Source organism: Phaenicophaeus curvirostris, chromosome 28, assembly GCF_032191515.1.
Source record: "Phaenicophaeus curvirostris isolate KB17595 chromosome 28, BPBGC_Pcur_1.0, whole genome shotgun sequence".
NCBI classification, from domain to species: Eukaryota; Metazoa; Chordata; class Aves; order Cuculiformes; family Cuculidae; genus Phaenicophaeus; species Phaenicophaeus curvirostris.
The window spans coordinates 4,379,762-4,403,411 of record NC_091419.1 but is presented as its reverse complement, the minus strand read 5'-3'; the positions used below and the strand labels follow the sequence as shown (position 1 = coordinate 4,403,411).

Genomic DNA, 23,650 nt, shown 5'->3' with positions numbered 1-23,650 from the left:
CAAAGCCCATCCAGTTCCAACCCCCTGCCATGGGCAGGGACACCTCCCACTGGATCAGGGGCTCCAAGCCCCATCCAACCTGGCCTTGAACACCCCCAGGGACGGGGCAGCAACCACTGCTCTGGGCAACTTGGACCAGGGCCTCCCCATCCTCATCATGAAGAATTTCTTCCTAAGATCTCATCTCAATCTCCCCTCTTTCAGCTCCAAACTGTTCCCCCTTGTCCTATTGCTTCGCAACTTGATCACAAGCCCCTCCCCAGCTTTCCTGAAGCCCCTTGCAGGACTGGAGGCCACTATGAGGTCTCCCTGAAGCCTTCTCTTCTCCAGGCTGAACAACCCCGACTCTCTCAGCCTGTCTGTGGATAGGAGGTGCTCCAGCCCTCGGATCATCTCTGTGGCCTCCTCTGGACTTGCTCCAGCAGATCCATGCCCTTCCTGTGCTGAGGACTCCAGAGCTTATTGGAGGATTCCAGGTGAGGTCTCACTTGAGCAGAGCAGAGGGGCAGAATCCCCTCTCTTGCCTTGCTGCTCACAACCATCCTGGAGGCTTGCAGAGATCAGGGCTTGGTGTGGTGTAGTAGCAGCATCGCATCCATGCAGGGGTGCCAGGTGGGCCCAGACACCTGGACTCTGTTCCGAGGAGTGGCATGGACCTTCTCTCTGACCTTCACCAATCACTTCCCTGCTCCAAGCTGCTATTTTTACCTCTTCTTCCTCTCTTTTGTCTTGCCCCGTTTATCTGTAACCTCTTTCGGGCAGGAACACCATGTGTGCAAAGGGCCCAGAACAATGTGCCCCAGATGGTGCTGTACAAGTCCTTTCTTAGCAGCCACGAGCATTCACTATGCAGGAAAGAAATCTTTAAATATACAACTTTTCCACATTTTATACTTGCAAATGTGGCCAGGAACTTCCCGGCCTGGGATATTCCAGTCCCGGTCTCAGAGCCAAGGGCCAGCACTAGAACCACAGCTTGTCTTCTTAAAAAAAATCCCCCCAAAACCAACCCCCCACCTCCTAATTCCCTTTTTTTTTTCACCCTCACAGCTGCAGTGAGAAGCTCGTAAATGGGAGTGGAGCAGACCTGATGTGCTTAAAAGCCAGATGGCAAATAAAAAGAGCCTAATAATTCAACCAACCCAGACTCCTCCGTTGGGTGAGCACTGGAGTCGGGGTTTCCCCTGTTATGGTACTTTCAACCTGTGGTTCTGTTCTGGGGAATCGCTTGCACTTGCCTGCAGTTAGTTTTGCTTTCAGGTTCCTGGCTGGAGCTCTTGTATTGCAAACACTGCAGGGCAGCGCTGATTTGTTTTAAGACCACAGCTCACTTTGGAATTTCTTCTACCAACTTTCAGGCCAATTCCTTTTATTTTTCCTTATTACTCCCATCCTCTTCCCCCCAAAGACAGAAAGAAGTGTCCTGAGTCTCATCTTGCATCAGGTTTGATACTAGGCCAACAAATTCATAGAATCACAGAATGGTTTGGGTTGGAATGGACCTTCGAGGCCATCTGGTTCCACCTCCTTCCATGGGCAGGAACACTTCCCACTGGATCTGGTTGCTCCAAACCCCATCCAACCTGGCCTCAAACATCTCCAGGGTTGGGGCAGCCACAACTCCTGTGGGCAACCTGGGTCAGGGCCTCACCCTCATTGTAAAGAAATTCTTCCTAATGTCTAACCTCAGTCTTCCCCCTTCCAGTTTAAAGCCATTTCCCCTTGTCCTATCACTCCATGCCCTTGTAAAAAGTCCCTCCCCAGCTTTCCTGTAGCCCCTTTCAGGACTAGAAGCTGCTCCAAGGTCTCCCTGGAGCCTTCTCTTCTCCAGGCTGAACAGCCCCAGCTCTCATTCAGCCTAGAAGGTGCCTTTTTGAGGTGGCTTGCATTGCTGTGACCTTCTGCCTGAGCATTCTTGTTCAAAATGTGCCATCAGTTTTATCTGGGGCATCTTCCCCGTGGTGCTACTGCCCTGGGGTGGCTCTGGGTCACTGTTGTCCATCCAGAGGCTGCTGGATTTTAACAAACACAGGTCTTACAGAGCTCTTTGCTCCGGAGCGGTGGGAGTCCTGGGATTTTACCAAAGGTTTCTGTTTCTAATTAGGTTGTTCTCAATTTTAAAGGCCAAAGATCTCTTTATGGCACAGAGTGGAAAACCTGACCAGTCTCTAACACCATGCAGAGGTGTGTCCTGCTTTGTACTGAGGTATGAAGAGCAATTGCCTCTCCTTGGCGCTCTCTGGATGCAAAAAATAGCTCCCTCGGCTCCCTGTGGCTCATCCATGGGGGAGGCTGGTGGGCAGAGTCTGGAGGAGCATCGCTTGCCCTGCCCTGACTCATACAGACGCGGTTCAGAGACTTCCTGCTGCTCTGGCCGCCCAGCTTTGGGAAAGGGGGGATTGCAGCGTCGGAGTTGGTGCCGTGGCCGGTCGTTGCCCTGGCCCAGCTGCCTGAAGTCAGGATTTGGAGCCAGGCTCTTTCGGGAGGGCTGCTCCCAAGGCCAGGGTTTGCTTCTCTGCAGGCAGGGCTGGAGAGTTGTGCTGCGTTGCTGCCTGCCTTTGCCCAGGCTGGGGGAAGACAGCAAGGCCTCCCATGCTCGCAGGAATCAATCGGTATGTTTTCCCTTCTGTTAGGGCTCTGTCTCACTCCACTGTCAGTGACCCATAACTCATGAAAAAAAACCAATCCCAAGTGCGGGGCTGGAGCTCCCTCAGCTCTGGCTGTCAGCCACCTGACTGTGCAAACAGTCTGGGCCTGAAGTCCCCTGGGACCGAACATAAAGGTCTGATTCAAACCGAAAACGGGGTAAGAAGTGGTGTGGCCTGCACATTGCTGGCCGCTTCCCCTTCCCTGAGTTCAGTGAGGGTGGCTCCTGAAATGGGAGAGCCGTGCTGTGCCTCTCGCTCCGGGAACTGGGAGAAACCGCTCCCCGGCATCCTCGCACGAAGGCAGCGGAGGTGGGAGAAGCGTGAGCTGGGCGGGAGGGCACCACCATGCACTGAACCTGGGGCGGAAATTATTGGGGGAGCAAAGAATGAGCAGGATATCACGTGTTGGCCGTGTGCGCTCGGGGCTGGGGGAGAACAAAGCCCAGGGAAGCCCTACTCCGCTGCCGCTCCCACCCCGCTTCCTGCTGGCACGGGACAGAGATCGCTGGCTGCCGGGGGAAGGGAGTGTTGGAGCAGGAGCCTGCTTGCCTTTGGGGAAGCTGGAAGGCTCTGTGTGCCTCAGTTTCCCTCATCTGAGATGTGTTGGGTGCAGAGGATGGTCCCCAGGTGTTGACCCTGGGAGGATCCTCAACTCCAGGGATGCTCAGGAGGTGTTGGCTTGGAGGACGGAGCCTGTAAGGGAAGGAGGGGGCTCCCATCCCACCTGGAAGCCTTGTTCATCAGGCTGGGGCCAGGCATGTCCTGCAGATGGGAATTGTGCACCCGCAACAGCCCAAGGAGCTGGACCAGCACCCTGCAGCTCCGGTCCCTTCTGGAGAACAGCGGCATGGTGGGATCGGGTGGGACTGGGAGCAGGGCAGCCCCAGAGAGCAGCTCAGACACTTACACGGCCAATCCTTCCCCATGCCCAGCTTCGGCTTGAGTGTCTCTTTCCCTCTGTTGCTCTCAGACCGCTCCCTGTTTACCCCCGTGCACCCTTTAGCACAAGAAGCCCTTTTTTTTTTTTTTTGGTATTAATAGCTATTGGGAGCCAATAAAAAATTTTTATGGGGTTTGGCCGAGCATCAGGACTCGCGGTGCACTCATTTCCTGGAGCCTGAGCGCTGCAGGGGCGTGGGTTTGCTTGTTTAACCCGCAGGTGATGAGGCCGCAGCAGCGGGGGCTCTCGGTGGGCGTCAGAGGAGCCTGGAGAGAGGAGCGGAGGACAGGGGTGAGAGGGGGAGCAGAGCTGAGGAGCGGGCAGGGAGTTCGCGAGGAGCTGCCTTGCCAGCGATGCTTGCTCCAAACGCAGCGAGGGCTGAGCTAGGAGGAAAACCAGAGGTGGGGAGTGCTGGGGGGAAGCGGGGCGTGCGTGTGCATGCCAGTCAGTCTGTCTGTCTCTCTCTCTGTCACGTGGCCTCCCAGGTGCGCCCTTGGTGCTTTCCACGAGTAGCTCCTGGGTGTCCCTGTAAGGAGGGGTTGAGCCTCACCTTCCCCCAGGGCAGCTTCAGTGGAGACCTGGATGGCTAGAGAGCCATGTGGACACAGCCAACTGCATGGTGGTGGACTTGTGTGGAGCCAATATCATGGAATCCTAGAGCGGTTCGGGTTGGAAGGGACCTGTAAAGGTCACCTGGTCCAACCCTGCGGAATGGGCAGGGATGTGGGAAGGAGCTCCCTGGTGTGAGGGGCCGAGGGCAACCCCGGGTTACCCCACCGGCAGCACGGTCCTCCCCACACCTATGCTGGGAGCTGCACACGTGAGGTGGGCAAACAGAGCAGCTGTCGTGGCCATCAGCTACCATCAGGGAGTGTCACCACAGCTTTCACCCAGGCTATGGCTAGCAGCCCTGGTGGCCACCGTGCCGTGCAAAAAGGCACAGGATCGCTGGTGTAAAGATCCTGACCCAGCTGCAGTGGAGGTTGGCGCTGGGGGGAACTGCTCTGACTCAGGTGGCCAGAGCCTCTGGGCCAGCAGGGATCCTCCTGGTTGGTGGCTGCTGATATCCTCTTTTTGCTTAGGAGGCAATTGCGTGCCTGGCACAGTGGCTAAACCGTAACACGGGGTTGATGTGTGTCTGTCTCTCCTGCGGACTCGCAGGTCTAAGCAGCAGCAGGCTGGCCCTGAGCTCCTTGGCGAGTGCAGGTCTCCCTGCAGCCTGCAGGGACGTAATTCTCCTGAAGTGACTTTGCTGGCTCCAGCCTGGAGCTGCTTATGGAGTGTTTCACCTCCTGCCATGGCCAGACTTTATCTATTCATTTATGTGAGTGTCTTGGACGTGGGGCACCCTGTGCCAGTCATGATCAGAGAGTCATGGAAATGCTTTGGGTTGGAAGGGACCTTAAAGCCCATCCAGTGCCAACCCCCTGCAATAGGCAGGGACACCTCCCACTGGATCAGGTTTCTCCAAGCCCCATCCAACCTGGCCTTGAACACCTCCAGGGATGGGGCAGCCACTACTTCTCTGGGCAACCAGATCCCCCAGCTTCTCCCACTCCTCGGTTACCTGTAATGCAGGGAAGCTGTTGGAAGGGCTCTGTGGAGCTGGGGGCAGGAGCCTCGATCCCCAACCTCCTGTTGTCCTCTGCTTCCCCGTTTCCTCGTACTAATTTTCTCCCTCTCCTTTCTGCAGCTGGAAGACATTGGAGCCGCACTGGGAGGACCCTCTCCGCAGGATGTTCCCTCCACCAAAGAGCTCCCTGTAACGGGCGACGATGACAATCCTGGCAGGACCTTGGAAAGCACTAACATTTCAGTAGCCCAGCACCCGTGGGTGGCCGCTTATCCCTCCTTCTCCACGCCCCGCCCTCCCACCCCTCATCGTGATGCTGTATTAACCAAGAAGAGCCCTGCTTCTTTTGTCCTCACCCCTCCATTTTCGGCAGCTCTGGGATTTGTATGGCAGCAGCGTAACCGTGGAGAGGCCGGGGTATCACAAACTTATGGATTTTGATAAGAGAGGAGGGAAAGGGGAGCTGGAGGAAGGTAAAAGGATGTCCAAGACAGGTGGAGGAAGGAGCAGTCATGGAGGCCGGAGTGCTGGAACCAATTCGGGTGTCTTAATGGTGGGTCCCAACTTCCGTGTCGGCAAGAAGATCGGATGCGGCAATTTTGGAGAGCTCCGTCTAGGTGAGAAGGGCTTTTTCTGTACTCGCTATAATCCCTCCTTGGGCAGGGATCGCCCTGGCGTCTGCCTCCTGCAGCACGAGGAGCTGGCAGGTGCCTGCGGCCATCAGTGCTGAGGGCGTTGGCTGGCCGTATGTCATGGTGCTGGTAGCCCTCACTTCGTCCATCCTTTCCCTCAGCCTCTTCACGCTGTGCTTGATCTCTCGAAGCTCATTGCAACCCAAAGGACTGGTTGCAGGGGTGCTTCCTATCTCCTCCTCCACCTTTTGCTTTTTGGGTTTGTTGGGGAGGCGGAGTTAAGTCCTGGCTGTTGGAAGCAGAGCTTCGTGTCCCCTCCAGGAGCATTTAGTGAGGAATTTCACATGACAGCGTGTTGTGCTCACCAGATCTCGCCCTGCTTGTGCATGAGGGATGGAGAGCGGGGCCTGTGGGGTGTTCACTCTGCTGGGACGAGCATCTGGAGGAGAGAGTCTGTGTTTGATCCTGGGTAAATTCCTTGCTTTTCAGACAGCTCCTAAAAATTTTTGCAGGGAAGAGAGAAAGGACTGAATAAAATTCAAAAACGTTCCTTGGTCACTGTCCAGTTTCAACCAAGTTTATCGGGAAGTGGTTCAAGCAAGCTCTGGTTCAGAGCCTGGGTGGGTTGCTCCCCTCCCAGGGACGCTGCGTGCCCCAGGATGCTTTCAGCAAGCTGTTACTCTTCAGTTGGCATCAGGTGGCTGGGAGAGGCCTGGCAGTGCCAGGCACCGCTGTGCCAGCCGCACAGTCTGGGTGACTCCAGGAATGTGCCTTGGCTGTGTTGATGGAGTCTCTGCCAGGCAGAGCGTTGGCTTTGGCTGTTACTGCTTTGGGAAAGGGCTTGTGCCCTTGGAGAGGGAAGAGAGCCGGTCCCTGGAGCAGGCTGGGAGCCTGTCACAGCCTTAGGCCTTGTTGCTCTGAGATATTTTAAGCAGCGCCTTTTCAAACCAAGCCCTGAGCTAAACCTGCAGTAAACATGCTCGTCCCAGCTGGCTGTTTGTGTGCAGAAGGAGACAGAGGTAGGAGGCTGTTGGGAAGTGGCACCAGCAGCCCCAGCTCAGGCACCCGCACGCAGGGTGGGGTGAGTTTCCCCACCTCACTGTGCTGCTGCTGTCTGTGGGGAGTTAATGTTAGCTCTCTGCAGTGTGACAGACTGGCTGGTGCCAGGCTAAACTGTCCTGGTCCCAAACTCCCCGATGGGATCACGGCTTAATTGCAGAGCTTGGGAAAATGCTGTGTTTGAAATCCAGCCATGTGGTTCCTGTGCCCAGTAGCAGAGGGTCCGTCTCTCCCAGTGTCATGAAGAGCTCTGAGCCTTCCTCGAGAGCCAGGTATTGTGAAAGGAGAGGTTGGATGGGGCCTTGAGCAGCCTAGTCTAGTGGGAGGTGTCCCTGCCCATGGCAGGGGGGTGGGACTGGAAGTGCTTTGAGGTCTCTTCCAACCCAAACTGTTCTATGATTTTGGGATTTTTCACTGCCTTCTCAATCTGGACACCGCCACCAATGCTACACCTCCTGCTGCCCGTTCCTCTCTGCAGAGCTGCTCTGGCTGGGGTGTTCTGAGCTATGCAGGCTCTACCTGTGTCCTTCCACCTCTTTTTCCCTGCTCACCAGTGAACGTCCCATGGTGGGTACGTGTTTCTGGGCGAGCTGTTATCCAGGATCCTGGTCCAGGCAGGAGTCTGGAATGTCTTGGGCCGTGGCTGTTGCTTTGTCTAGTGTGCTCAGCACTGGGGGATGGTGTGATGTCCAACCTGTGTCACTCCTTGCCTTTTGGGGACAGCACTGAGGTGGCCACGGGTCTCACATGGATCTGAGGAGCATCTGTGAAACTGGTAGCCTGGGTTTCTCGGAGCGGAGTTGCTAGAGGGACCTGTGAGCGGTTTGGCTCAGTTTGCTCATGGCTGAAGGGACAAGCGGAAAGCTCTTGCTCTGGGGCTCTGCAGCGGTCGATTCTCGCTGTGAGCTTGTCCTTGCCAGCAGCAAGAGAAGCTTCTAGGCCCTTTGCGTTGTTTTCCTGCCCTGGCACACCCTGCAGTGCCTGGCTGTAACATGGTAACGGCCAGAGCACAGGATCTCCTTACAGTGGTATGTGGCTTTTCTCCTAAAATCCTGTCTCTCTTCCTTTAGGTGTGCCTCTGTGCCACGTCAGGGCTCAGGAATGCTGTCAGGACTTCACACAAAGTAGGGATTCCTCCAACTGCAGATGAATGGCAGGGACCACAGGGATCCTGCTGTGAAGCAGTGGCATGTGGGATGCTCCCAGTGCTTGCTGGACAATTAGTGTTCCCCTGGGAATGGAGTATCAGTCCAGGCAGAGGCCGAAGTGTAGCTCAGTGTTTAAAAGCTCCCACATCATCTTTGGACTTTTTTAACTTTCATCAAGAAAAGCCAGGAGAGCTTGCAAAAACGTGTCAGGAGGCGACTCCTCCAGCTCTCAGCAGTAGGGGAGGGAGGTGAAGTTGTTTTCCAGAGGGAGGTGAAATTGGTTTCCAGAGAGAGGTGATGCTTAGCCCAGTTTTACCACCGTGCCGTGCAGTCCTTCCAGGTTCCAGATGGAGACGAGTGACATCCTGGATGTGGAGGTGGCCAAAGTCAAAAGGGATTTGTTGAGAAATAAAAAGTCAAAACAATTGGCATAAAGGGTATGTGGGAAGGCAGAAGGGGAATGACTTGGACAGGACTTTGTGGCTGCCAGAGCCATGCTTGGATCATGCCCCTCTGTGTTTCTGCTGGCCTTGGCATCCTGAGTAATGCACAGAGTAGTGCCAGTCCCTGTCCTAGTCTGGCTGCCAAACAGCTCCTTGCTGCACAGGCACATTTGGGGGCTGGAGTGAGGCAGCTGCTCTGGCACAGGGGCTCCAAGGGGAGCTGGGAGGCAGGGTTAGGACCCGTTACCTCCCGTTACCCAGTCCCCATGCTTCCCCCTGGGCTGCGCAGGGCACCGTGTCCCAGCCACCACTTCCACAGTGCTGCTTCCTCCTCCTGCCTACCTGCAGCTATCGGCAAGTACCAGTCCAGCTCCTCCTAGGTCTTCCCACAGCAGGGTGAGGGAGGGGATTCTTCCCCTCTTCTCCACTCTGGTGAGACCCCACCTGAAGCCCTCCGTTCAGCTCTGGAGTCCTCAGCACAGGAAGGGCATGGATCTGCTGGAGCAAGTCCAGAGGAGGCCGCGGAGGTGATCCAAGGGCTGGGGCACCTCCTGTATGAGGCCAGGCTGAGAGAGTTGGGGTTGTTCAGCCTGGAGAAGAGAAGGCTCCAGGGTTACCTTAGAGCAGCTTCCAGTCGTGAAAGGGGCTCCTGGAAAGCTGGGGAGGGGCTTGTGATCAGGGAGTGCAGGGATAGGATGAGGGGGAATGGTTTGAGCTGAAAGAGGGGAGATGGAGATGAGATCTTAGGAAGAAATGTTTTGCTGTGAGGGCGCTTATTACAACCTTTCTGTGCTCACCCCTCTCCCCTCACCTCTTGTGTTCATTTCTAAGGACAGCATGGAAACATAGCAGCTGGTTTCCTTCTAAGTTAAAAGCTGGCTAACTTATTTTTACAAAGTAAACCCAGTATTTTGGAGAGAGGAAATGGGGTGGGGGGTGGAGTGTCCTGTGGGGTGTAGGAGCCAGCAGAGGGTCACTACTACAGCTGGGCTGGGGCCATGTCCCAGTGGAACGGTGACGTGGGAGTACTGGGGACATTCCCAAGCTCTCTTGAGCTGTGGCTCTCACCCCTGGCCTGCAGCCTTCCAGGCTTTCCTGGGGAGTGACTTCTCAGGGGCTGCAGTCGGTCCCTTTGGACAACACGGCTGGGTCAGCACACTGCCTGTGGCACCCTTCCATCTCTGGTTCCGCCAAGACCTCCATCCAGTGCACGTATGACAAAGGGCTTGGCTGCCTCTAAAAGTGCTGCAGCCCCACCGTGCACGGGGGTAGCTCATGGGCATCTTAGGAGGTGGGGGAGGAGAGCCTGTGCGCTGACTAACTGCTCCTCTTGCTAATGGGCTCACCCTGGGTTTTCCTCTGCATCTTCCAGATCCTCCTCTAGAAGAAGGTCAAACTCAAAAATAGCTTTTCCCCCCACAAAGGTATGAAAACCCAATGCCCCAGGGAGCTGTCGTTGCCGGGGCTGATGCAGCTCGTGGCACTAGGGCTGCGGTGCTTGTGGTTCTGGGCTGGTGCCCGGCTGTCTTCTCCTGCACTCCTTGACCAGAGAAGCCAAATCACAGGTCCCAGGCACCACCCCAAGCTCCTGCTGCAGGCTCCTGGTGTGATTGGTGAAGCACCCCAGGAGAGGACAGCAGAGGGGCTGGCACAGGGGAAGCCACTTGGATGGGGACGTGGGTGGGAGCACGGCTTCTTGGGCTGCCGTGATGCGCAGGAGCAGGTGCTGGATCCCACTGCTGCCAAATCCGCTGTCAGGAGCGGGATGTGAACGTGTGGCTAAGAGGCAGCCACGTCTGGCTTTTAAACCTCAGACCCCAGCTCTGGCCAGCTCCTCCGATGGGAAGCTTTTCCTCGGCTCCGATCAGACATGCCGTGTCTTGCAGGTGCTGGCAGCTGGGTTCGGAGGCACCGCCAGCCCTGAGCAGGGCAAAGTCCTCTGCAAATGAAAATATTTGCTTTCTGCTGCCTATCCTGCTACTATTGTGTTTTTAAAAACACCTTTTCTCCTCCGAATCCTACAGCGCTGCCTGCTTAGGTCCGACCTGTGGGGCTCCATGGTCTCCACCACATTTTAAGTGTTAAAGTTCCCACCATCAGTGAGTGCTCAGCAGCCCAGGTGACCACTGGAGCTGCTCCAGGAACTGGAGTGGGGGGTTCCCAGCCATGAGAAGGACCCCACAACCCCTCCTTCCTTGCTGTTCTGCTTTTTCTTTCCTTTTTTTCCTTCCCGATAGCGCACTTCTGCTCTTCACACCATGTTTTTGTCAGGGAAGAGGACGGTGGTGGTCAGACAGCAACAGTGGTCTCTGCTCCCCGATATCTTCTGTCCTTTTTGTCTCTGAGCATTACAGGGACGATCCGTGGGGCTACCAAATGATTTGAGCTTGTTTCTTAGGCTGGGAGAGGGCTGCCGGCTCCCAGAGTGTTTTTGCAGGTAGCTTTCTGTGCCAGAGAGCCACAGGGGGAATCATCCTGGTAGGAACAGGACGGGGTGGACCTCTCTGAGCACAGCCCTGCTGGGAACACTCCTGTCTCCCTCCCTGCTGGTTTGACAGTGTCTCTCAGCCAAGGTGACAGGCATCCTGCCATGGTTTTTCCAACCTGACCTCAGGGAAAATCCAGCTGTGAGTGTTCTGGGTGCATGTTACTGCCCTGAAGGCAGCAGGGGGATGTTTTTGGATTGAACTGTAGGACCTTGAGACTGGAACCCATCTCAGCCAGGAGCATATGGGGACCCGGTGCCTGGCTGGGCTCTGCCTGCCCCTGCATCCCAGCCAGCGCGGGGGGCTGGTGTGCTCTCCATTGCGATTGTTTGCAAAACACAGAGGTCCTGGTGCATGGAAGATAAGCTGCCGGCACGCACTTCTCCCTGCTGCCTTGTGGCCTTCTCTCCCCATTAAGGTTCTGCCTTCTCACCCTGTTAAAGCATCGAGAGGTGACTGTTCTTGCAGCAAGGATGAGGAGGCTGCACTGGGGTCAGTTGGGATGGAACCCACCCCAGGCAAGTTCCCAATGAACTTAGGGTTTCCTTGTGCTTCCTGGAGCCGTGTGTGGGTCTGGGGGAGGTTCCTCCTCCTCCTCCACAGTCTGTGATGGGCCAGAATCCCTGGGTCTGGCATTCATTTGTGCTAGCCAGGCATTTCTCCTTCCCTATGCCTCTACTTCCTAATCGCTGTGAAGGGATTTGGTTTTACAGAGGCTTGGCAGAGGTCCCCTGGGATGGGAGAGGGTCAGCGAAGCGGCAGGATTGAGTCCCTCCTTGGCTGCAGAGCCCTGGGAGGAGCCGCTCCATTAATATCTCCCATTCATCCCTCTTCCCGTAATCCTGCCACCGACTCTGGCGCTCAGCAGCTGGCTCTGATGTCACCCGGCAAGGATTTATTGCTGCTTCAGGTGGAGAGCAGCAGTCACAGCAGATGAAATCTTATGCCAGGAGGAGCTTGGTTCCCTGAGCAAATTGCTTGGAGAAAATCTGAGGAGACAGATGCAGCTCCATCAGATACGCACATGCCAGGCAGAGGGATTGTGTGTCTGCTGGCTCTGCGTGTGTGGAAGGGAACCTGCTGCCGTTAACTCCCATCTCCCCGGTGTCCTGGAGGGCTCTGGTATAAGGGGCACTCAGATATTTCTGCAAACTTCTTTAACCCCTGCTTTTGTGGGGCTGAGGCAGAGGTGATCCTGGTGCTTCCTCACGCCCTCCTGGCTCCCTGAGGTGAGCAGGGTGATGTGAAGGCACCCTTGGTTCATCCTTTCTGGTGTTTGAGGGTGGGGAGGCCCTGGCCTAGGTTGCCCAGAGCAGGGGTGGCTGCCCCATCCCTGGAGGGGTTCAAGGCCAGGTTGGATGCGGCTTGGAGCCCCTGATCCAGTGGGAGGTGTCCCTGCCCATGGCAGGGGGGTGGAACTGGATGGGCTTTAGGGTGCCTGAGGTCTCTAGGAAGATATTTTGAGGGGCATGAGGTGTGCCCTTTCAGCTCTCCTGGGCAGTCACCTGGCCCTCCCTGCAGCATGTTGGCACCTTCTGCTTCTCCTCATCCAGCCTGGGCTGTGCTGTGGGCCTGCTCCTGGCTTCCCCCGTGCCCTCGGGAGGTCGGACATCCTGAAGGATGTGGTTGAGCTGCATGTGTGTGTACCCCATCCCCAGCAGTGACCCCAGGGAAGGGATTTCCACCCACCCATGGTGCCTTCCAACCACTGCCAGCTGCAGCGCTTCAACCTGTGCCGTGCTGCTGGGGGTCCTGCACCCCTGCCATGCTCTGCGGGCTCCCAGTGCCCACAGAGCAGGATCCTCCAGCTCCAGACAGACCTCATAGAGCCAGGCAGCCCCTCTCCCTGCAAGGATATTCCTGGGGGAAACGGCAAGTCCCATCCTTGCTTCTGCTCTGGCCACCTGCATCCCTGCACTTCTGGGTAGGGATGCGACCCCTTCCCAGCTGAGTTGGCTCCAGCCCATCCTGGAGGAATCCACCTACCCCATCTGGGCTAATTTCCAGGCTTGTTGCAACTCATCGAAGCCCGGTTACTGCTCCTGCTCATGCCTGGAGACCTCTTTATGTGTTGTAGGAGCCACCAAACCTGTTTGGGATGTTCTGGAGCCCTCAGGGGACCACTGTGTGTGTGTGATGTGGGGTTGATGCGAAGGCTGGTTTGTAGTCCTGGTTTCAGTAGGGCTAGAGGGAATTTTTTTCACAGCAGCCAGTATGGAGCTGTGTTTGGGATTTGTGCTGGAAACCGTGCTAATATGGGGATGTTTTATTTATTGCTGAGCAGAGCTTACCCAGCAGGAAAGCTTTTTCTGTTCCTCATCCCACCCCACCAGCAAGCGGTGCCTGGGAAGCTGGGAGGAGGTGCAGACAGTCCCAGTGACCAAAGGAAATCCCACTCCATGGGGCGTCGTGCTCAGCAGATAAAGCTGGGGAAGAAGGACGAAGGGGGGACACGTGGAGCGAGGGTGTTTGTCTTCCCAAGTCACCACTATGTGTGCCAGAGCCTGTCTGCACATCTGCCTGCCGGTGGGAAGCAATGAAGGAATCCCTTGCTTTGCTTTGCTCTGTGGCTTTTCCCTATTAAACTGGCTCTACCTCAACCCATGAGTTTTCTCACTCTTCTAATTCTCCCTCATCCCACCAGAGGGGTGAGTGAGCACCTGGGGGTGTGCAGTTTCTGGTGGGGGTTACACCACTACAACTCACTTGCTTCCAATTGCCTTTTTTGTGTCTCTCCCTGCAGGAAAGAACCTCTACACGAATGAATATGTAGCTATCAAATTGGTGAGTCCTCCGTGTTCAGGGTGTGGGGATGATCAAGAGATTGTTCCCCCTCCCCAGGCGATTGGAGCAGGTCGAGTCGATTGGGTTGTGATAGGATCGGGGAGGCTGCGTGGGAGCTGTGCTCGCTGCTGGGAATTGAGGGCAGGCAAAACAGCACAGGGTGGGGTGAGCTGGGCCTGGGGAGGGGCTCTTGATCAGGGAGGGCAGGGATAGGATGAGGGGGAATGATTTTCAGCTGAAAGAGGGAAGATTGAGATGGGATCTTAGAAAGAAATGTTTTGCTGTGAGGGTGGGGAGGCCCTGGCCCAGGTTGCCCAGAGCAGTGGTGGCTGCCCCATCCCTGGAGGGGTTCCAGGCCAGGTTGGATGGGGCTTGGAGCAAGCAGATCCAGCAGGAGGTGTCCCTGCCTGTGTCAGGGGGTGCAACTAGATGGGCTTTGAGATCCCTTCCAACCCAAACTATTCCATGGTTCTACGATAGCCAAAATGCCAGGGTGCTTGGAGAACCCAAGGCAGGCAATACAGGACCATGAATGCCCCTCTCAGCACCTGAATCTCTGGAGTGGGTGGATCTGGCTCCCATATGGGCTGGTTTTCTGTCTTCATCTCCATTTTATACCAGTTTTTCTCAGCCCCAAATCCTTTCAGTCCAGTTGCTGCCAGCATGGGAAGGAGGTGTCTGACACCCAGACCTCCCTAACATCCTGCTCCCTGCAACAACCTTAACCATTCTTCTTCTCTCTTCCAAGGAACCCATAAAATCCCGGGCCCCCCAGCTCCACTTGGAGTATCGGTTCTACAAACAGCTCGGCAATGCAGGTACGGGGCTGGGTTGAGCTGCCGCGGGGAGCCGGACGCCTGGGCGACACGGCTGGGAAAGGGGGAGGCTTCCTATAAATGTGACTCTGCAGATTCGCTCCCCGGCATGAGTGTCTCTGGCCCATCTGCTCGGCTGGGAGAGGCCGATTTTATGCAGAGCCACCTCTAATCTTTGATCCTGGTTTTATTTAGTTCTTTCCTCCCACCTCCCCCGCAGCAGTCAGGGATGCAGATGGAGCTGCCTCCTTCGCCCTCCTGCCAGGAGCAGAGCCAAGCTGTCTGGGGCACGGAGGGAGGGCAGCGTGAAGGCATCCCCCCATCTGCAGCCCCCCATTCTGTTCCCAGCACTGGCACGGCCGTGACAGCAAGGCCGTGTGCTTCTCAGCCCTGTTGCCACCCCTGACAGCCCCTGCTTTGTCTCTTGCAGAAGGAATTCCTCAGGTTTACTACTTTGGCCCCTGCGGGAAGTATAACGCCATGGTGTTGGAGCTGCTAGGACCCAGCCTAGAAGATCTTTTTGATCTGTGCGATCGGACCTTCACGCTCAAGACTGTCCTGATGATCGCGATCCAGCTGGTGAGCGCAGCGCCTCCTCCTCACCTGCAGCTCTGCACGCTTCACCCCGGCCTCGCTGGCCACAGAGCAGCCTGGAGAAGCGGGGTGGGGTGTGGGGATGGCAGCTGGGCTGTATGTGGGGATCCCAGAGGGAAGGGGATGGGACTGGAGAGGTGAGCCAGTGTCTGGCAGGCTGCAGAGACTGCCTCCCTCCATGCCTCACCTGAACAGGCCTTGTGAGGAGCGGCTGAGAGAGCTGGGTGTGTTTAGCCTGGAGAAGAGGAGGCTGAGAGGAGACCTCATTGCTCTCTCCAACTCCCTGAAAGGAGGTTGTGGAGAGGAGGGAGCTGGGCTCTTCTCCCAAGGGACAGGGGACAGGACGAGAGGGAATGGCCTCAAGCTCCACCAGGGGAGGGTCAGGAAATGGAAAGGGTGATTGGGCACTGGCAGAGGCTGCCCAGGGAGGTGGTTGAGTCACCTTCCCTGGAGGGGTTTAAGGGACGGGTGGACGAGGCGCTGAGGGACATGGTTTAGTATTTGATAGGAACAGTTGGACTCAATGATCCGGTGGGTCTCTTCCAACCTGGTGATTCTGTGATTCTATGATCTCTGTCTGCCTCCAGATCACACGGATGGAGTACGTCCACACCAAAAGCCTGATCTACAGAGACGTCAAGCCAGAGAACTTCCTGGTGGGGCGGCCGGGCAGCAAGCGGCAGCACACCATCCACATCATCGATTTTGGCCTGGCCAAAGAGTATATTGATCCCGAGACCAAAAAACACATCCCCTACCGAGAGCACAAGAGCCTGACAGGGACAGCGCGCTACATGAGCATCAACACCCACCTTGGGAAAGGTGTGTGCACTTCGTGCGGCCAGCCCTGCCTCTCAGCTGAAAGGGAGGGGAAAGGGGACTTCAGGGTGTGAGCTTCAAGGAGGACCAGGGGCAAACTGCCCTGCTCTTCAGCCTGGGATGTTTGGCAGGGGACTTGGGGTGCTGCAGGGAGGTTCTTCTCCCTCTGGACTCGGCACTGGTGAGACCGCTCCTTGAATACCGTGTTCAGTTCTGGGCCCCTCACCACAAGAAGGATGTTGAGGCTCTGGAGCGAGTCCAGAGAAGAGCAACGAAGCTGGTGAAGGGGCTGGAGAACAAGAGGAGCAGCTGAGAGAGCTGGGGGTGTTTAGCCTGGAGAAGAGGAGGCTGAGGGGAGACCTCATTGCTCTCTCCAACTCCCTGAAAGGAGGTTGTGGAGAGGAGGGAGCTGGGCTCTTCTCCCAAGGGACAGGGGACAGGACGAGAGGGAATGGCCTCAAGCTCCACCAGGGGAGGGTCAGGCTGGACATTAGGAAAAAATTTTTCACGGAAGGGGTGATTGGTCCCTGGCAGAGGCTGCCCAGGGAGGGGGTTGAGTCACCTTCCCTGGAGGGGTTTAAGGGTGGACGAGGTGCTGAGGGACATAGTTTAGTGATTGTTGGGAATGGTTGGACTCGATGATCCGGTGGGTCTCTTCCAACCTGGTTATTCTATGATTCTATGACAGGGAAGGCAGGGACAGGACAAGGGAGAGCGGTTTTAAGATGAAAGAGGGGAGATTGACGTGAGAACTTGGGAAGAAATGTTTTGCTGTGAGGGTGGGGAGGCCCTGGCCCAGGCTGCCCAGAGCAGGGGTGGCTGCCCCATCCCTGGAGGGGTTCAAGACCAGGTTGGATGGGGCTTGGAGCCCCTGATGCAGTGGGAGGTGTCCCTGCCCATGGCAGGGGTGGAACTGGATGGGCTTTAAGGTCCTTTCCAACCTGAATTGTTGGATGATTCTGTGTGGTAAGAATGTGTCCTTGTCTGTGTTTTCAATGCAGAACAAAGCCGCAGGGACGACCTGGAAGCATTAGGGCACATGTTTATGTACTTCCTCCGTGGGAGCCTTCCTTGGCAAGGCCTGAAGGTAACTAACTGCAGCACTGGGGCAGGGAGTGGGGAGCTGTGGCCCCTGGGATGTTGGGGAGTGGACACCCCAGCTGCTGCTCCGAGCTCTCTGAGTGTCCCTCTTTCTGTGTCACCTGGCTTTGCGAGTATCCCAGCTGCTCCTCTGGAACCGCAGTCCCTGGTGTTTGTCCTCTAGACCCGTCCTGGGTGAGGACGATTCCTTGGGAATGAGCTCTTGCTGTTGTCTGGAAAATGAGGACCAAGAAACCCTTTGTGGTCTGGTAGCACGCCGAGCCTTCCTCTCTCCCGGGGATGTCCCCGGCCCTCCTGCTGACCTGCTTCTTTTCTCCACCAGGCTGACACGCTAAAGGAGAGGTATCAGAAGATCGGCGACACCAAAAGAGCCACTCCCGTGGAGGTGCTCTGTGAGAACTTCCCAGGTGAGCGCGTGTCCCCGTCCCCGGAGCCTGCTGGCCTGTCCCCCTGTCCCCCTGCCCAACCGAGCCCTCTGTGTCCCCGCAGAGGAGATGGCCACATACTTGCGCTACGTACGGCGGCTGGATTTCTTCGAGAAGCCAGACTACGACTACCTGCGGAAGCTCTTCACAGACTTGTTCGAGAGGAACGGCTACGTGTTCGACTATGAATACGACTGGGCAGGGAAACCACTCGTGAGTGACGAGGGAGGGGACACAGGGGGCTGGGGGACGCTGTGGTGGGGACTCAGCTGCAGCAGCAGGGAGGGTGCTGGGTAGGAGTCATCCCCGCCATGCGCATCAGTTACTTCTCCGGAGTAACAAGTGATGGGAGGAGAGAAAATGGCCTCAAGTTGTGCCAGAGGAGGTTTAGATTGGATCTGAGGACCTATTTCTTCACCAAAAGGGTTCTCAGGCACTAGAAGATACTGTCCAGGGAGGTGGTTGAGTCTCTATCCCTGGAGGCGCTTAAAAGATGGGCAGACAAGGTGCTCAGAGGTGGTTCAGTAGTGGACAGCTATGGTTGGACTCAATAATCTCAAAGGTCTTCTCCAACCGAACATTTCTATGACAGAGCGGCTCCTGCAGCCCTCAGACACCAGCAGCCAGCTCCAAGCTGGGGCTGTCGTGCTGATGAGTTAAAGCTGTGGCCCAGAAATGCGAGGCTTCTGGAGTCCTTCACTCCAGCAGTCGAATTGGCACCTTCCCTTCTGCTACAGGCCCCCTCCGTGGTTTTGCTGCAGCCCCTCACCAAACATGGAGCTGCTGGTGGGTGTGGGAGCTGGGATCAGGCCTCAGTTCTGGGCTGGTTTGCCTCTTTGGATTGTGGGGGGCGGGGTGACAGGAGGGCTGCTGTGCCGCTGATGTTGTCCTTGTCCCTTCTCCAGCCCACCCCCATCGGCACGATGCACAGCGAGGTGCAGGTGCAGCCCCCGAACAGAGACAAAGCACAGCCACACACCAAACACCAGGTGAGCGTCAGCGCGGGCCCAGCCGGGGCACGGGATCGTGGTCGTGCACAGCTCCAGCTTCCGCTCCACAAGGTCCTGCAGGGTCTCTGGGTGGAGGCTTCTCTAGGGCTTCCTCCTTGTCCAGGTCTGTGGCTCGTGGGAGGCCCAGAGCGGCGTTCCTGGGGCCGGGCGGCCTGGCAGGAGCAGGAGGAAGCAGGGAAGCCCCAGGCCTGGGTTGCAGCCAGCAGTTTAGCGCTGTGGGCCCAGCCCAGGCTGAGCCACCTTGTGCTAAGGACGGTGTCCCCGGTGCTGTGTCCCCGGGGGAGTAACGTGCTGCTCAGTTCGCGGTGTCTCTTTGATGGATGGGCCACGGGACAAGGGAAGGGGCTGCCTGGGCCTCTGGGGGATTCGTGGGGCAGCGCTTGGCCCTGGGATGGAGAGAGGAGCAGGCTTTGCCCTGGGAGCTGGTGAGGTGCGTGGGGCCGAGCTCCCTGCCGGGGTCACTGCGGGAGAGGAGCTGGGCTGCTCGGCCCTTCTCTGGTGCCGTGGCCTGTCCTACCCTGGTGCAGGAAACGCAGCTCTGGGGCTGCTGCCGCGAAAAGCAAACCTCAGGCTTTTCGTCAGCAGTCCTGTATCCTCCTCTGGTCTCGGAGCTCCACAGGGAGCAGAGCACCTGCAGATGGGTTGGAGCTGGGGGTGCAGCGCCCTGTCCTCCCTTGCCTGTGTCTTAGCCCCCGTGGTGCCCCTTCCTGCTCCTGGCCAAGCGCGGGGAGCCTGGCGCAGCCCCGGCTCTCGCTGGCTGCTGCCTGGGCAGCGCTTCCTTAGGGAGAGGGCGACGTCTTCGAAGCGCCTCTGCCTTGTTCCTGGGAACTCGCTCCCAGGAAGATCTGCTCTCCATCTCCAGCATCTGAGAAATCCCGCGTTCAGCATCCCTTCTCAAAAGCAGTGAGGAAAAACAAAGCACAAAACTCCCCACAGTGTGGGAGCAGTTTCCAACCTGGGGATGCAGAGGCCCCCAGCAGCCGTGGGGCCGGGCCGTGCTCACCGAGGCGAGGGTTGGGCAGTGGGATACCTTCTGCTGTGGCTCAAACGAGGAGCCCGGTACCCTTGAGGACCAACACAGACATCTGCGTCGGCCTTGGAATGTCTCGCTCGCAGGAGAGCGGCCGTCAGCATCACCTCGGCCTGGCTGCATCTCCCTGCTGTCCCAGCACGCTCCGAAGCAGGGCTGGCCGTGCTCTGCAGGGCCGTGTGGCCTCGGCGGCTCGGAGAGGACGTGCCCGGTGCAGGGAAGAGCCCAGCTCCAGGGCTGGGGCTGCGTGTGTGCGTGTGTACATGGTGGGAATGGGCCGACTCACGGTATCGCAGCAGAGCGCGCGATGGTGCTGCACGAGTGCCCTCCGCAATCACAAACTCGACCTGCTCCGGTCATTGTTTTTTGCTTTTGCATGTCTTATTTTCTCGATTCCCTCTGCCACTCTTCTCCCCACCCCCTTCCCTCCACTTCTCCCTTCTCTTCCCCATTCTTCCTCTTTTCTTTTCTTTTGTTTCTTTCCATCCTGTTCCTCCTGCCTGGCGCGAGCAGCCGCCCGAGGGGACGGAGGTGTGGGATCCTCAGGCCGGTGGGCAGCCTGCCGAGGAGCCTTTGGGAGCTCACCTGGCAGCCGGCAGGCTCGGGGGGTCCGTCCAGGTACTCGCAACCACGCGCCGAGGGCAGGGGCGGGCGCGGGAGGGAGCAGAGCCAACCTGAGCCACGCGGCCTGCCTGGCTGACGTCTTTCTCCCAGTCTGCTGGCCGTGCCCGGGGATCAGCCCCGCTCCCTGGCCCCAAGGTCTCGCCTCGGCTGCAAGACGTGGCCGCGGGGGCTGCGCTTCCTTGTCCCCGCGATGCGAGATGCTCGCCGACGAGGCTGGCGCTGCTTCCCAGGGGCTGCCGGGCTCCCTTGGTGCTGCTGGTGGGACTCGGAGGCGGTTAGAGATGGTCGGAGCGCTGGCTTTGTGCCCCACAGCGGCATAAGCAGCCGGGTGGGCATCGGCTCTGCCCCCAGCGCTGCTCAGCCCCAGCAGTGCCAGGCAGTGCGGCCTCATCCCACATGGGGCCTTCCCTGTGCCTCCTTGACCGGAGCGAGAGCTCTGAGCCCTGCTTCTCCTCCCTTGGCCTTGTTTCCCCGCCTCGGTCCTGCTCTTGCGCCGTCACCCTGCTGCTCGGCCCCACTCGGGCTGAGGGCTTCGGCCCGTTGGGATGCAAGGGCATCCGTGATGGGTCCCCCCAGGTTGCTCCTGCGCTGCTTCCTTCATCTCTGCTTCCGTCCCCGCCGCTGCTGCTCATTCCTGCTGCTCCGCAGTGAATCTCCGCTGGGTCTCGGTCCCAGGCTTTGGTCCCCCAGCTCCCGCCGGTGCCGCCGTGGGGCCGGTTTGCGCTCTGCCCCGCTCCTCCCGTACCGCATCCCCTCCTCGCTCTGGCTCTGCAAACCCTGCCCCGTCCTCCGCCTGCGCCCGGCGCTCTGGGGGGGTTGGTGACTCTGGGGGCTCGTTCCAGGGGCTGGGGCTCGGCGCAGCCCTGGCCACGGTGGCTGTCGGTGGCAGCTGCTCCACGAATCTAGGTAGGGTGAGCAGCTTGGCGATCGCAGCCCCAGGGAGCTCCTGGCTTTGCCTGGGGGCAGCGGGTGCAGGAGGGGGATTTCAGGTAAATCCCGGTTGCCAGTGCCAACCCCGTCCTTGCTTGGGTGACTTGGATCTCCCCGCGCGGCGCACGGCCCCGCAGGAGCGCCGGGGCGACACGAGGCCGCAGGGAGGAGTCCCACAGGCCCCAGTGGTGCTGGCAAAGCAAGAGCTGTGGCCGGTTGCTTGGTCACGGCAAGGTCACCGTGGAGTAAGAGCTTTGCGGGGCCGCGTCTCCCGTTGGAGCTGGCTGCCGGCAAGCCCCACTCCCGGTGGGGTGAGCAGGAGCTCCCAGGAGTCAGGATCCTCCTGGAGACACCGAAGGGCTCAGACACCTCTGTGTGATGGGGACCAAGGCCAAGCGTCGCTGTTGAGGCGAGGGCACCATCCTGCTCCTGGCTCACGCAGGGCAAGAGGGGGCTGAGCCACTTCCTGGGGCTGCACCTCTCCGGGAGCAGCTCCCGTAGGATGGGGACGAGGCCGAGGAGAGGCCCGTGCCCCCACTTACACTTGTGTCTCCCCAGGTGATGAGCTCCACCAACGGCGAGCTGAACACGGACGACCCGACGGCAGGACATTCAAACGCCCCCATCACCGCCCCCACCGAGGTGGAGGTGACAGACGATACAAAGTAAGGATGATGCGGCCTCGCTGCCTGCCTGGGGACGGGGCCGGGATACAGGCAGGGGGTCAGCAGCTGCCTTGGGGCTGGTCCCCGTCACCCTGCGCAGACGGTCCCGGCAGGGCCACCCCCTTCCCACCCCGAGGCAGACACGTGCCCCCCACAGCTGGGCAGAGGGGTGGGCACAGAGCGGGGCTGTTCCTTCTCCTGGAGCCCGGCCTCAGCTCCAGCCACTGGCATTGCTCGCCATGGCCAGTGTCGCTTAGAGTCATAGAATCACCAGGTTGGAAGAGACCTACTGGATTATTGAGTCCAACCATTCCCATCAATCACTAACCCATGTCCCTCAGCACCTCGTCCACCCGTCCCTTAAACCCCTCCAGGGAAGGGGACTCAACCCCCTCCCTGGGCAGCCTCGGACAGTGCCCAATGACCCTTTCCATGAAATATTTTTTCCTAATGTCCAGCCTGACCCTCCCCTGGTGGAGCTTGAGGCCATTCCCTCTCGTCCTGTCCCCTGTCCCTTGGGAGAAGAGCCCAGCTCCCTCCTCTCCACAACCTCCTTTCAGGAAGTTGGAGAGAGCAATGAGGTCTCCCCTCAGCCTCCTCTTCTCCAGGCTAAACCCCCCCAGCTCTCTCAGTCGCTCCTCACAAGGCCTGTATCACTTGCACCATTGCCGTGTTCCTGGTCCAAGCGGGGACCTCCCCAGAGCAGCTCTCCCCGCGTAGGTCTCACCCAGACACCAAGAGGGTTCCATGTCCCCCTCGGTTCTGCCCTGACCCCATCCGCACCCCATCCTGGCTGCTGATGGGGTCTCCTCCATCCCCAGGTGCTGCTGTTTCTTCAAGAGAAGGAAGAGGAAAACCACCAAGCGTCGCAAGTGAGCTGCGGGGCCGGGTGGAGCGGCGTGCGCGATGGCTCCTCTCCCTCCGGCCGTGGCTGGATCTTGACGTGCGGAGCCGGCGGCCCCCTGGGATGGGCTCAGGCTGGGGGGGAGGCTGAGCCGAACAGCCTCTCCCAGCGCCCCACGCGCGCGGGCGGGGAGCAGGGCCTCCCCAAACTGCTTGTCCTTCCCTCCGCCACTTGCCCGGCGCGTGGCCGTGACTCAAACCAAGCCCAACTTCGCCGAAGTTCCTGCGTCTGTCAAAAAGAGAAAAAAAAAAAAAAAAAAAGATAAAAAAAAAAGATATAAAAAAAAAAAAAACAAACGGAACCCAATCCGCAGCGTCACTTGCTTGTGAGTCTCTAACCAGTCCAAAACTGGGGGATCAACTCTACAGACGCTTGCCCGTCGCTGTCCGAAGAAGCAGAAGACAATTGGGAGAGAGTGGGCTGAGGAAGAACCTTATTTTTTTTTTTTCTGTTGCTTCTTTGTCTCTTAAGTTAATTTAAAGTGAGTCTCGGTGCAGTGCTGAGTCCTCAGTCTTTGCCCGTTCAGCCTCAGTGTGACCGAATTCTGCTCTTCCTTCCAGCCCCCTCGGGTCCCCCGTGGTTAACGGCTCCGCTGGGGAGCGGTTCGGCCTCCGGACGTGCTGGTGCGAGGGGAGGAGACGCGTTTCCAGAGTTCGTGCTCCCACGCCTTTTCAGTAGCGACACAGGCGTTGGTCGGTCTCGCCAGGAACAGGTTGGGGCCTCCCGGGGCAGGAGGACGCAGGGACAGCGGGATGCGCCGCGGGACCCACGGAGGGAGGCAGCGCAGCCTCCTCCAGCAGGGCCGGGTGTTTCCACCTCAGCTTTAGGGATTGGCAGAGGCGGCGTTTGAGCCGCCTCTGGATTTATGGCTCCTGGGCCTGGTGGGAGCTGGGCTGGGAGGCGCAGGGAGCGCGGTTGGACAGTGTCGGGAAGGATCCTGTGGCCTCATCCCATGGAATCGTCTTGTGGCTTCTTCCTGTGGCTTCTTCCCACCCGCGCTGGGGCCCGGCCTGATCCTGG

At 58.2% G+C, this 23,650-nt stretch overlaps 1 protein-coding gene across 2 annotated transcripts in view; it reads left to right on the top strand.

Annotated features, from left to right (window-relative positions):
• The window catches only part of CSNK1G2 (casein kinase 1 gamma 2), a 42,696-nt gene extending 19,541 nt beyond the window's left edge, over positions 1 to 23,155 (top strand). Inside the window, exons 2-13 of one of the 2 annotated variants that reach the window (XM_069878136.1) lie at positions 5,282 to 5,778; positions 13,673 to 13,713; positions 14,462 to 14,531; positions 14,959 to 15,107; positions 15,710 to 15,944; positions 16,943 to 17,028; positions 17,365 to 17,449; positions 17,532 to 17,680; positions 18,373 to 18,456; positions 20,021 to 20,125; positions 21,620 to 21,726; positions 22,548 to 23,155. In XM_069878136.1, coding sequence (XP_069734237.1) covers positions 5,592 to 5,778; positions 13,673 to 13,713; positions 14,462 to 14,531; positions 14,959 to 15,107; positions 15,710 to 15,944; positions 16,943 to 17,028; positions 17,365 to 17,449; positions 17,532 to 17,680; positions 18,373 to 18,456; positions 20,021 to 20,125; positions 21,620 to 21,726; positions 22,548 to 22,602 — 1,353 coding nt within the window. In that variant the 5' untranslated portion in view covers positions 5,282 to 5,591 and the 3' untranslated portion in view covers positions 22,603 to 23,155. The remainder of the gene's footprint in view (positions 1 to 5,281; positions 5,779 to 13,672; positions 13,714 to 14,461; positions 14,532 to 14,958; positions 15,108 to 15,709; positions 15,945 to 16,942; positions 17,029 to 17,364; positions 17,450 to 17,531; positions 17,681 to 18,372; positions 18,457 to 20,020; positions 20,126 to 21,619; positions 21,727 to 22,547) is intronic. The other variant, XM_069878137.1, reaches the window with a different exon arrangement.
• Positions 23,156 to 23,650: the final 495 nt, after the last annotated feature.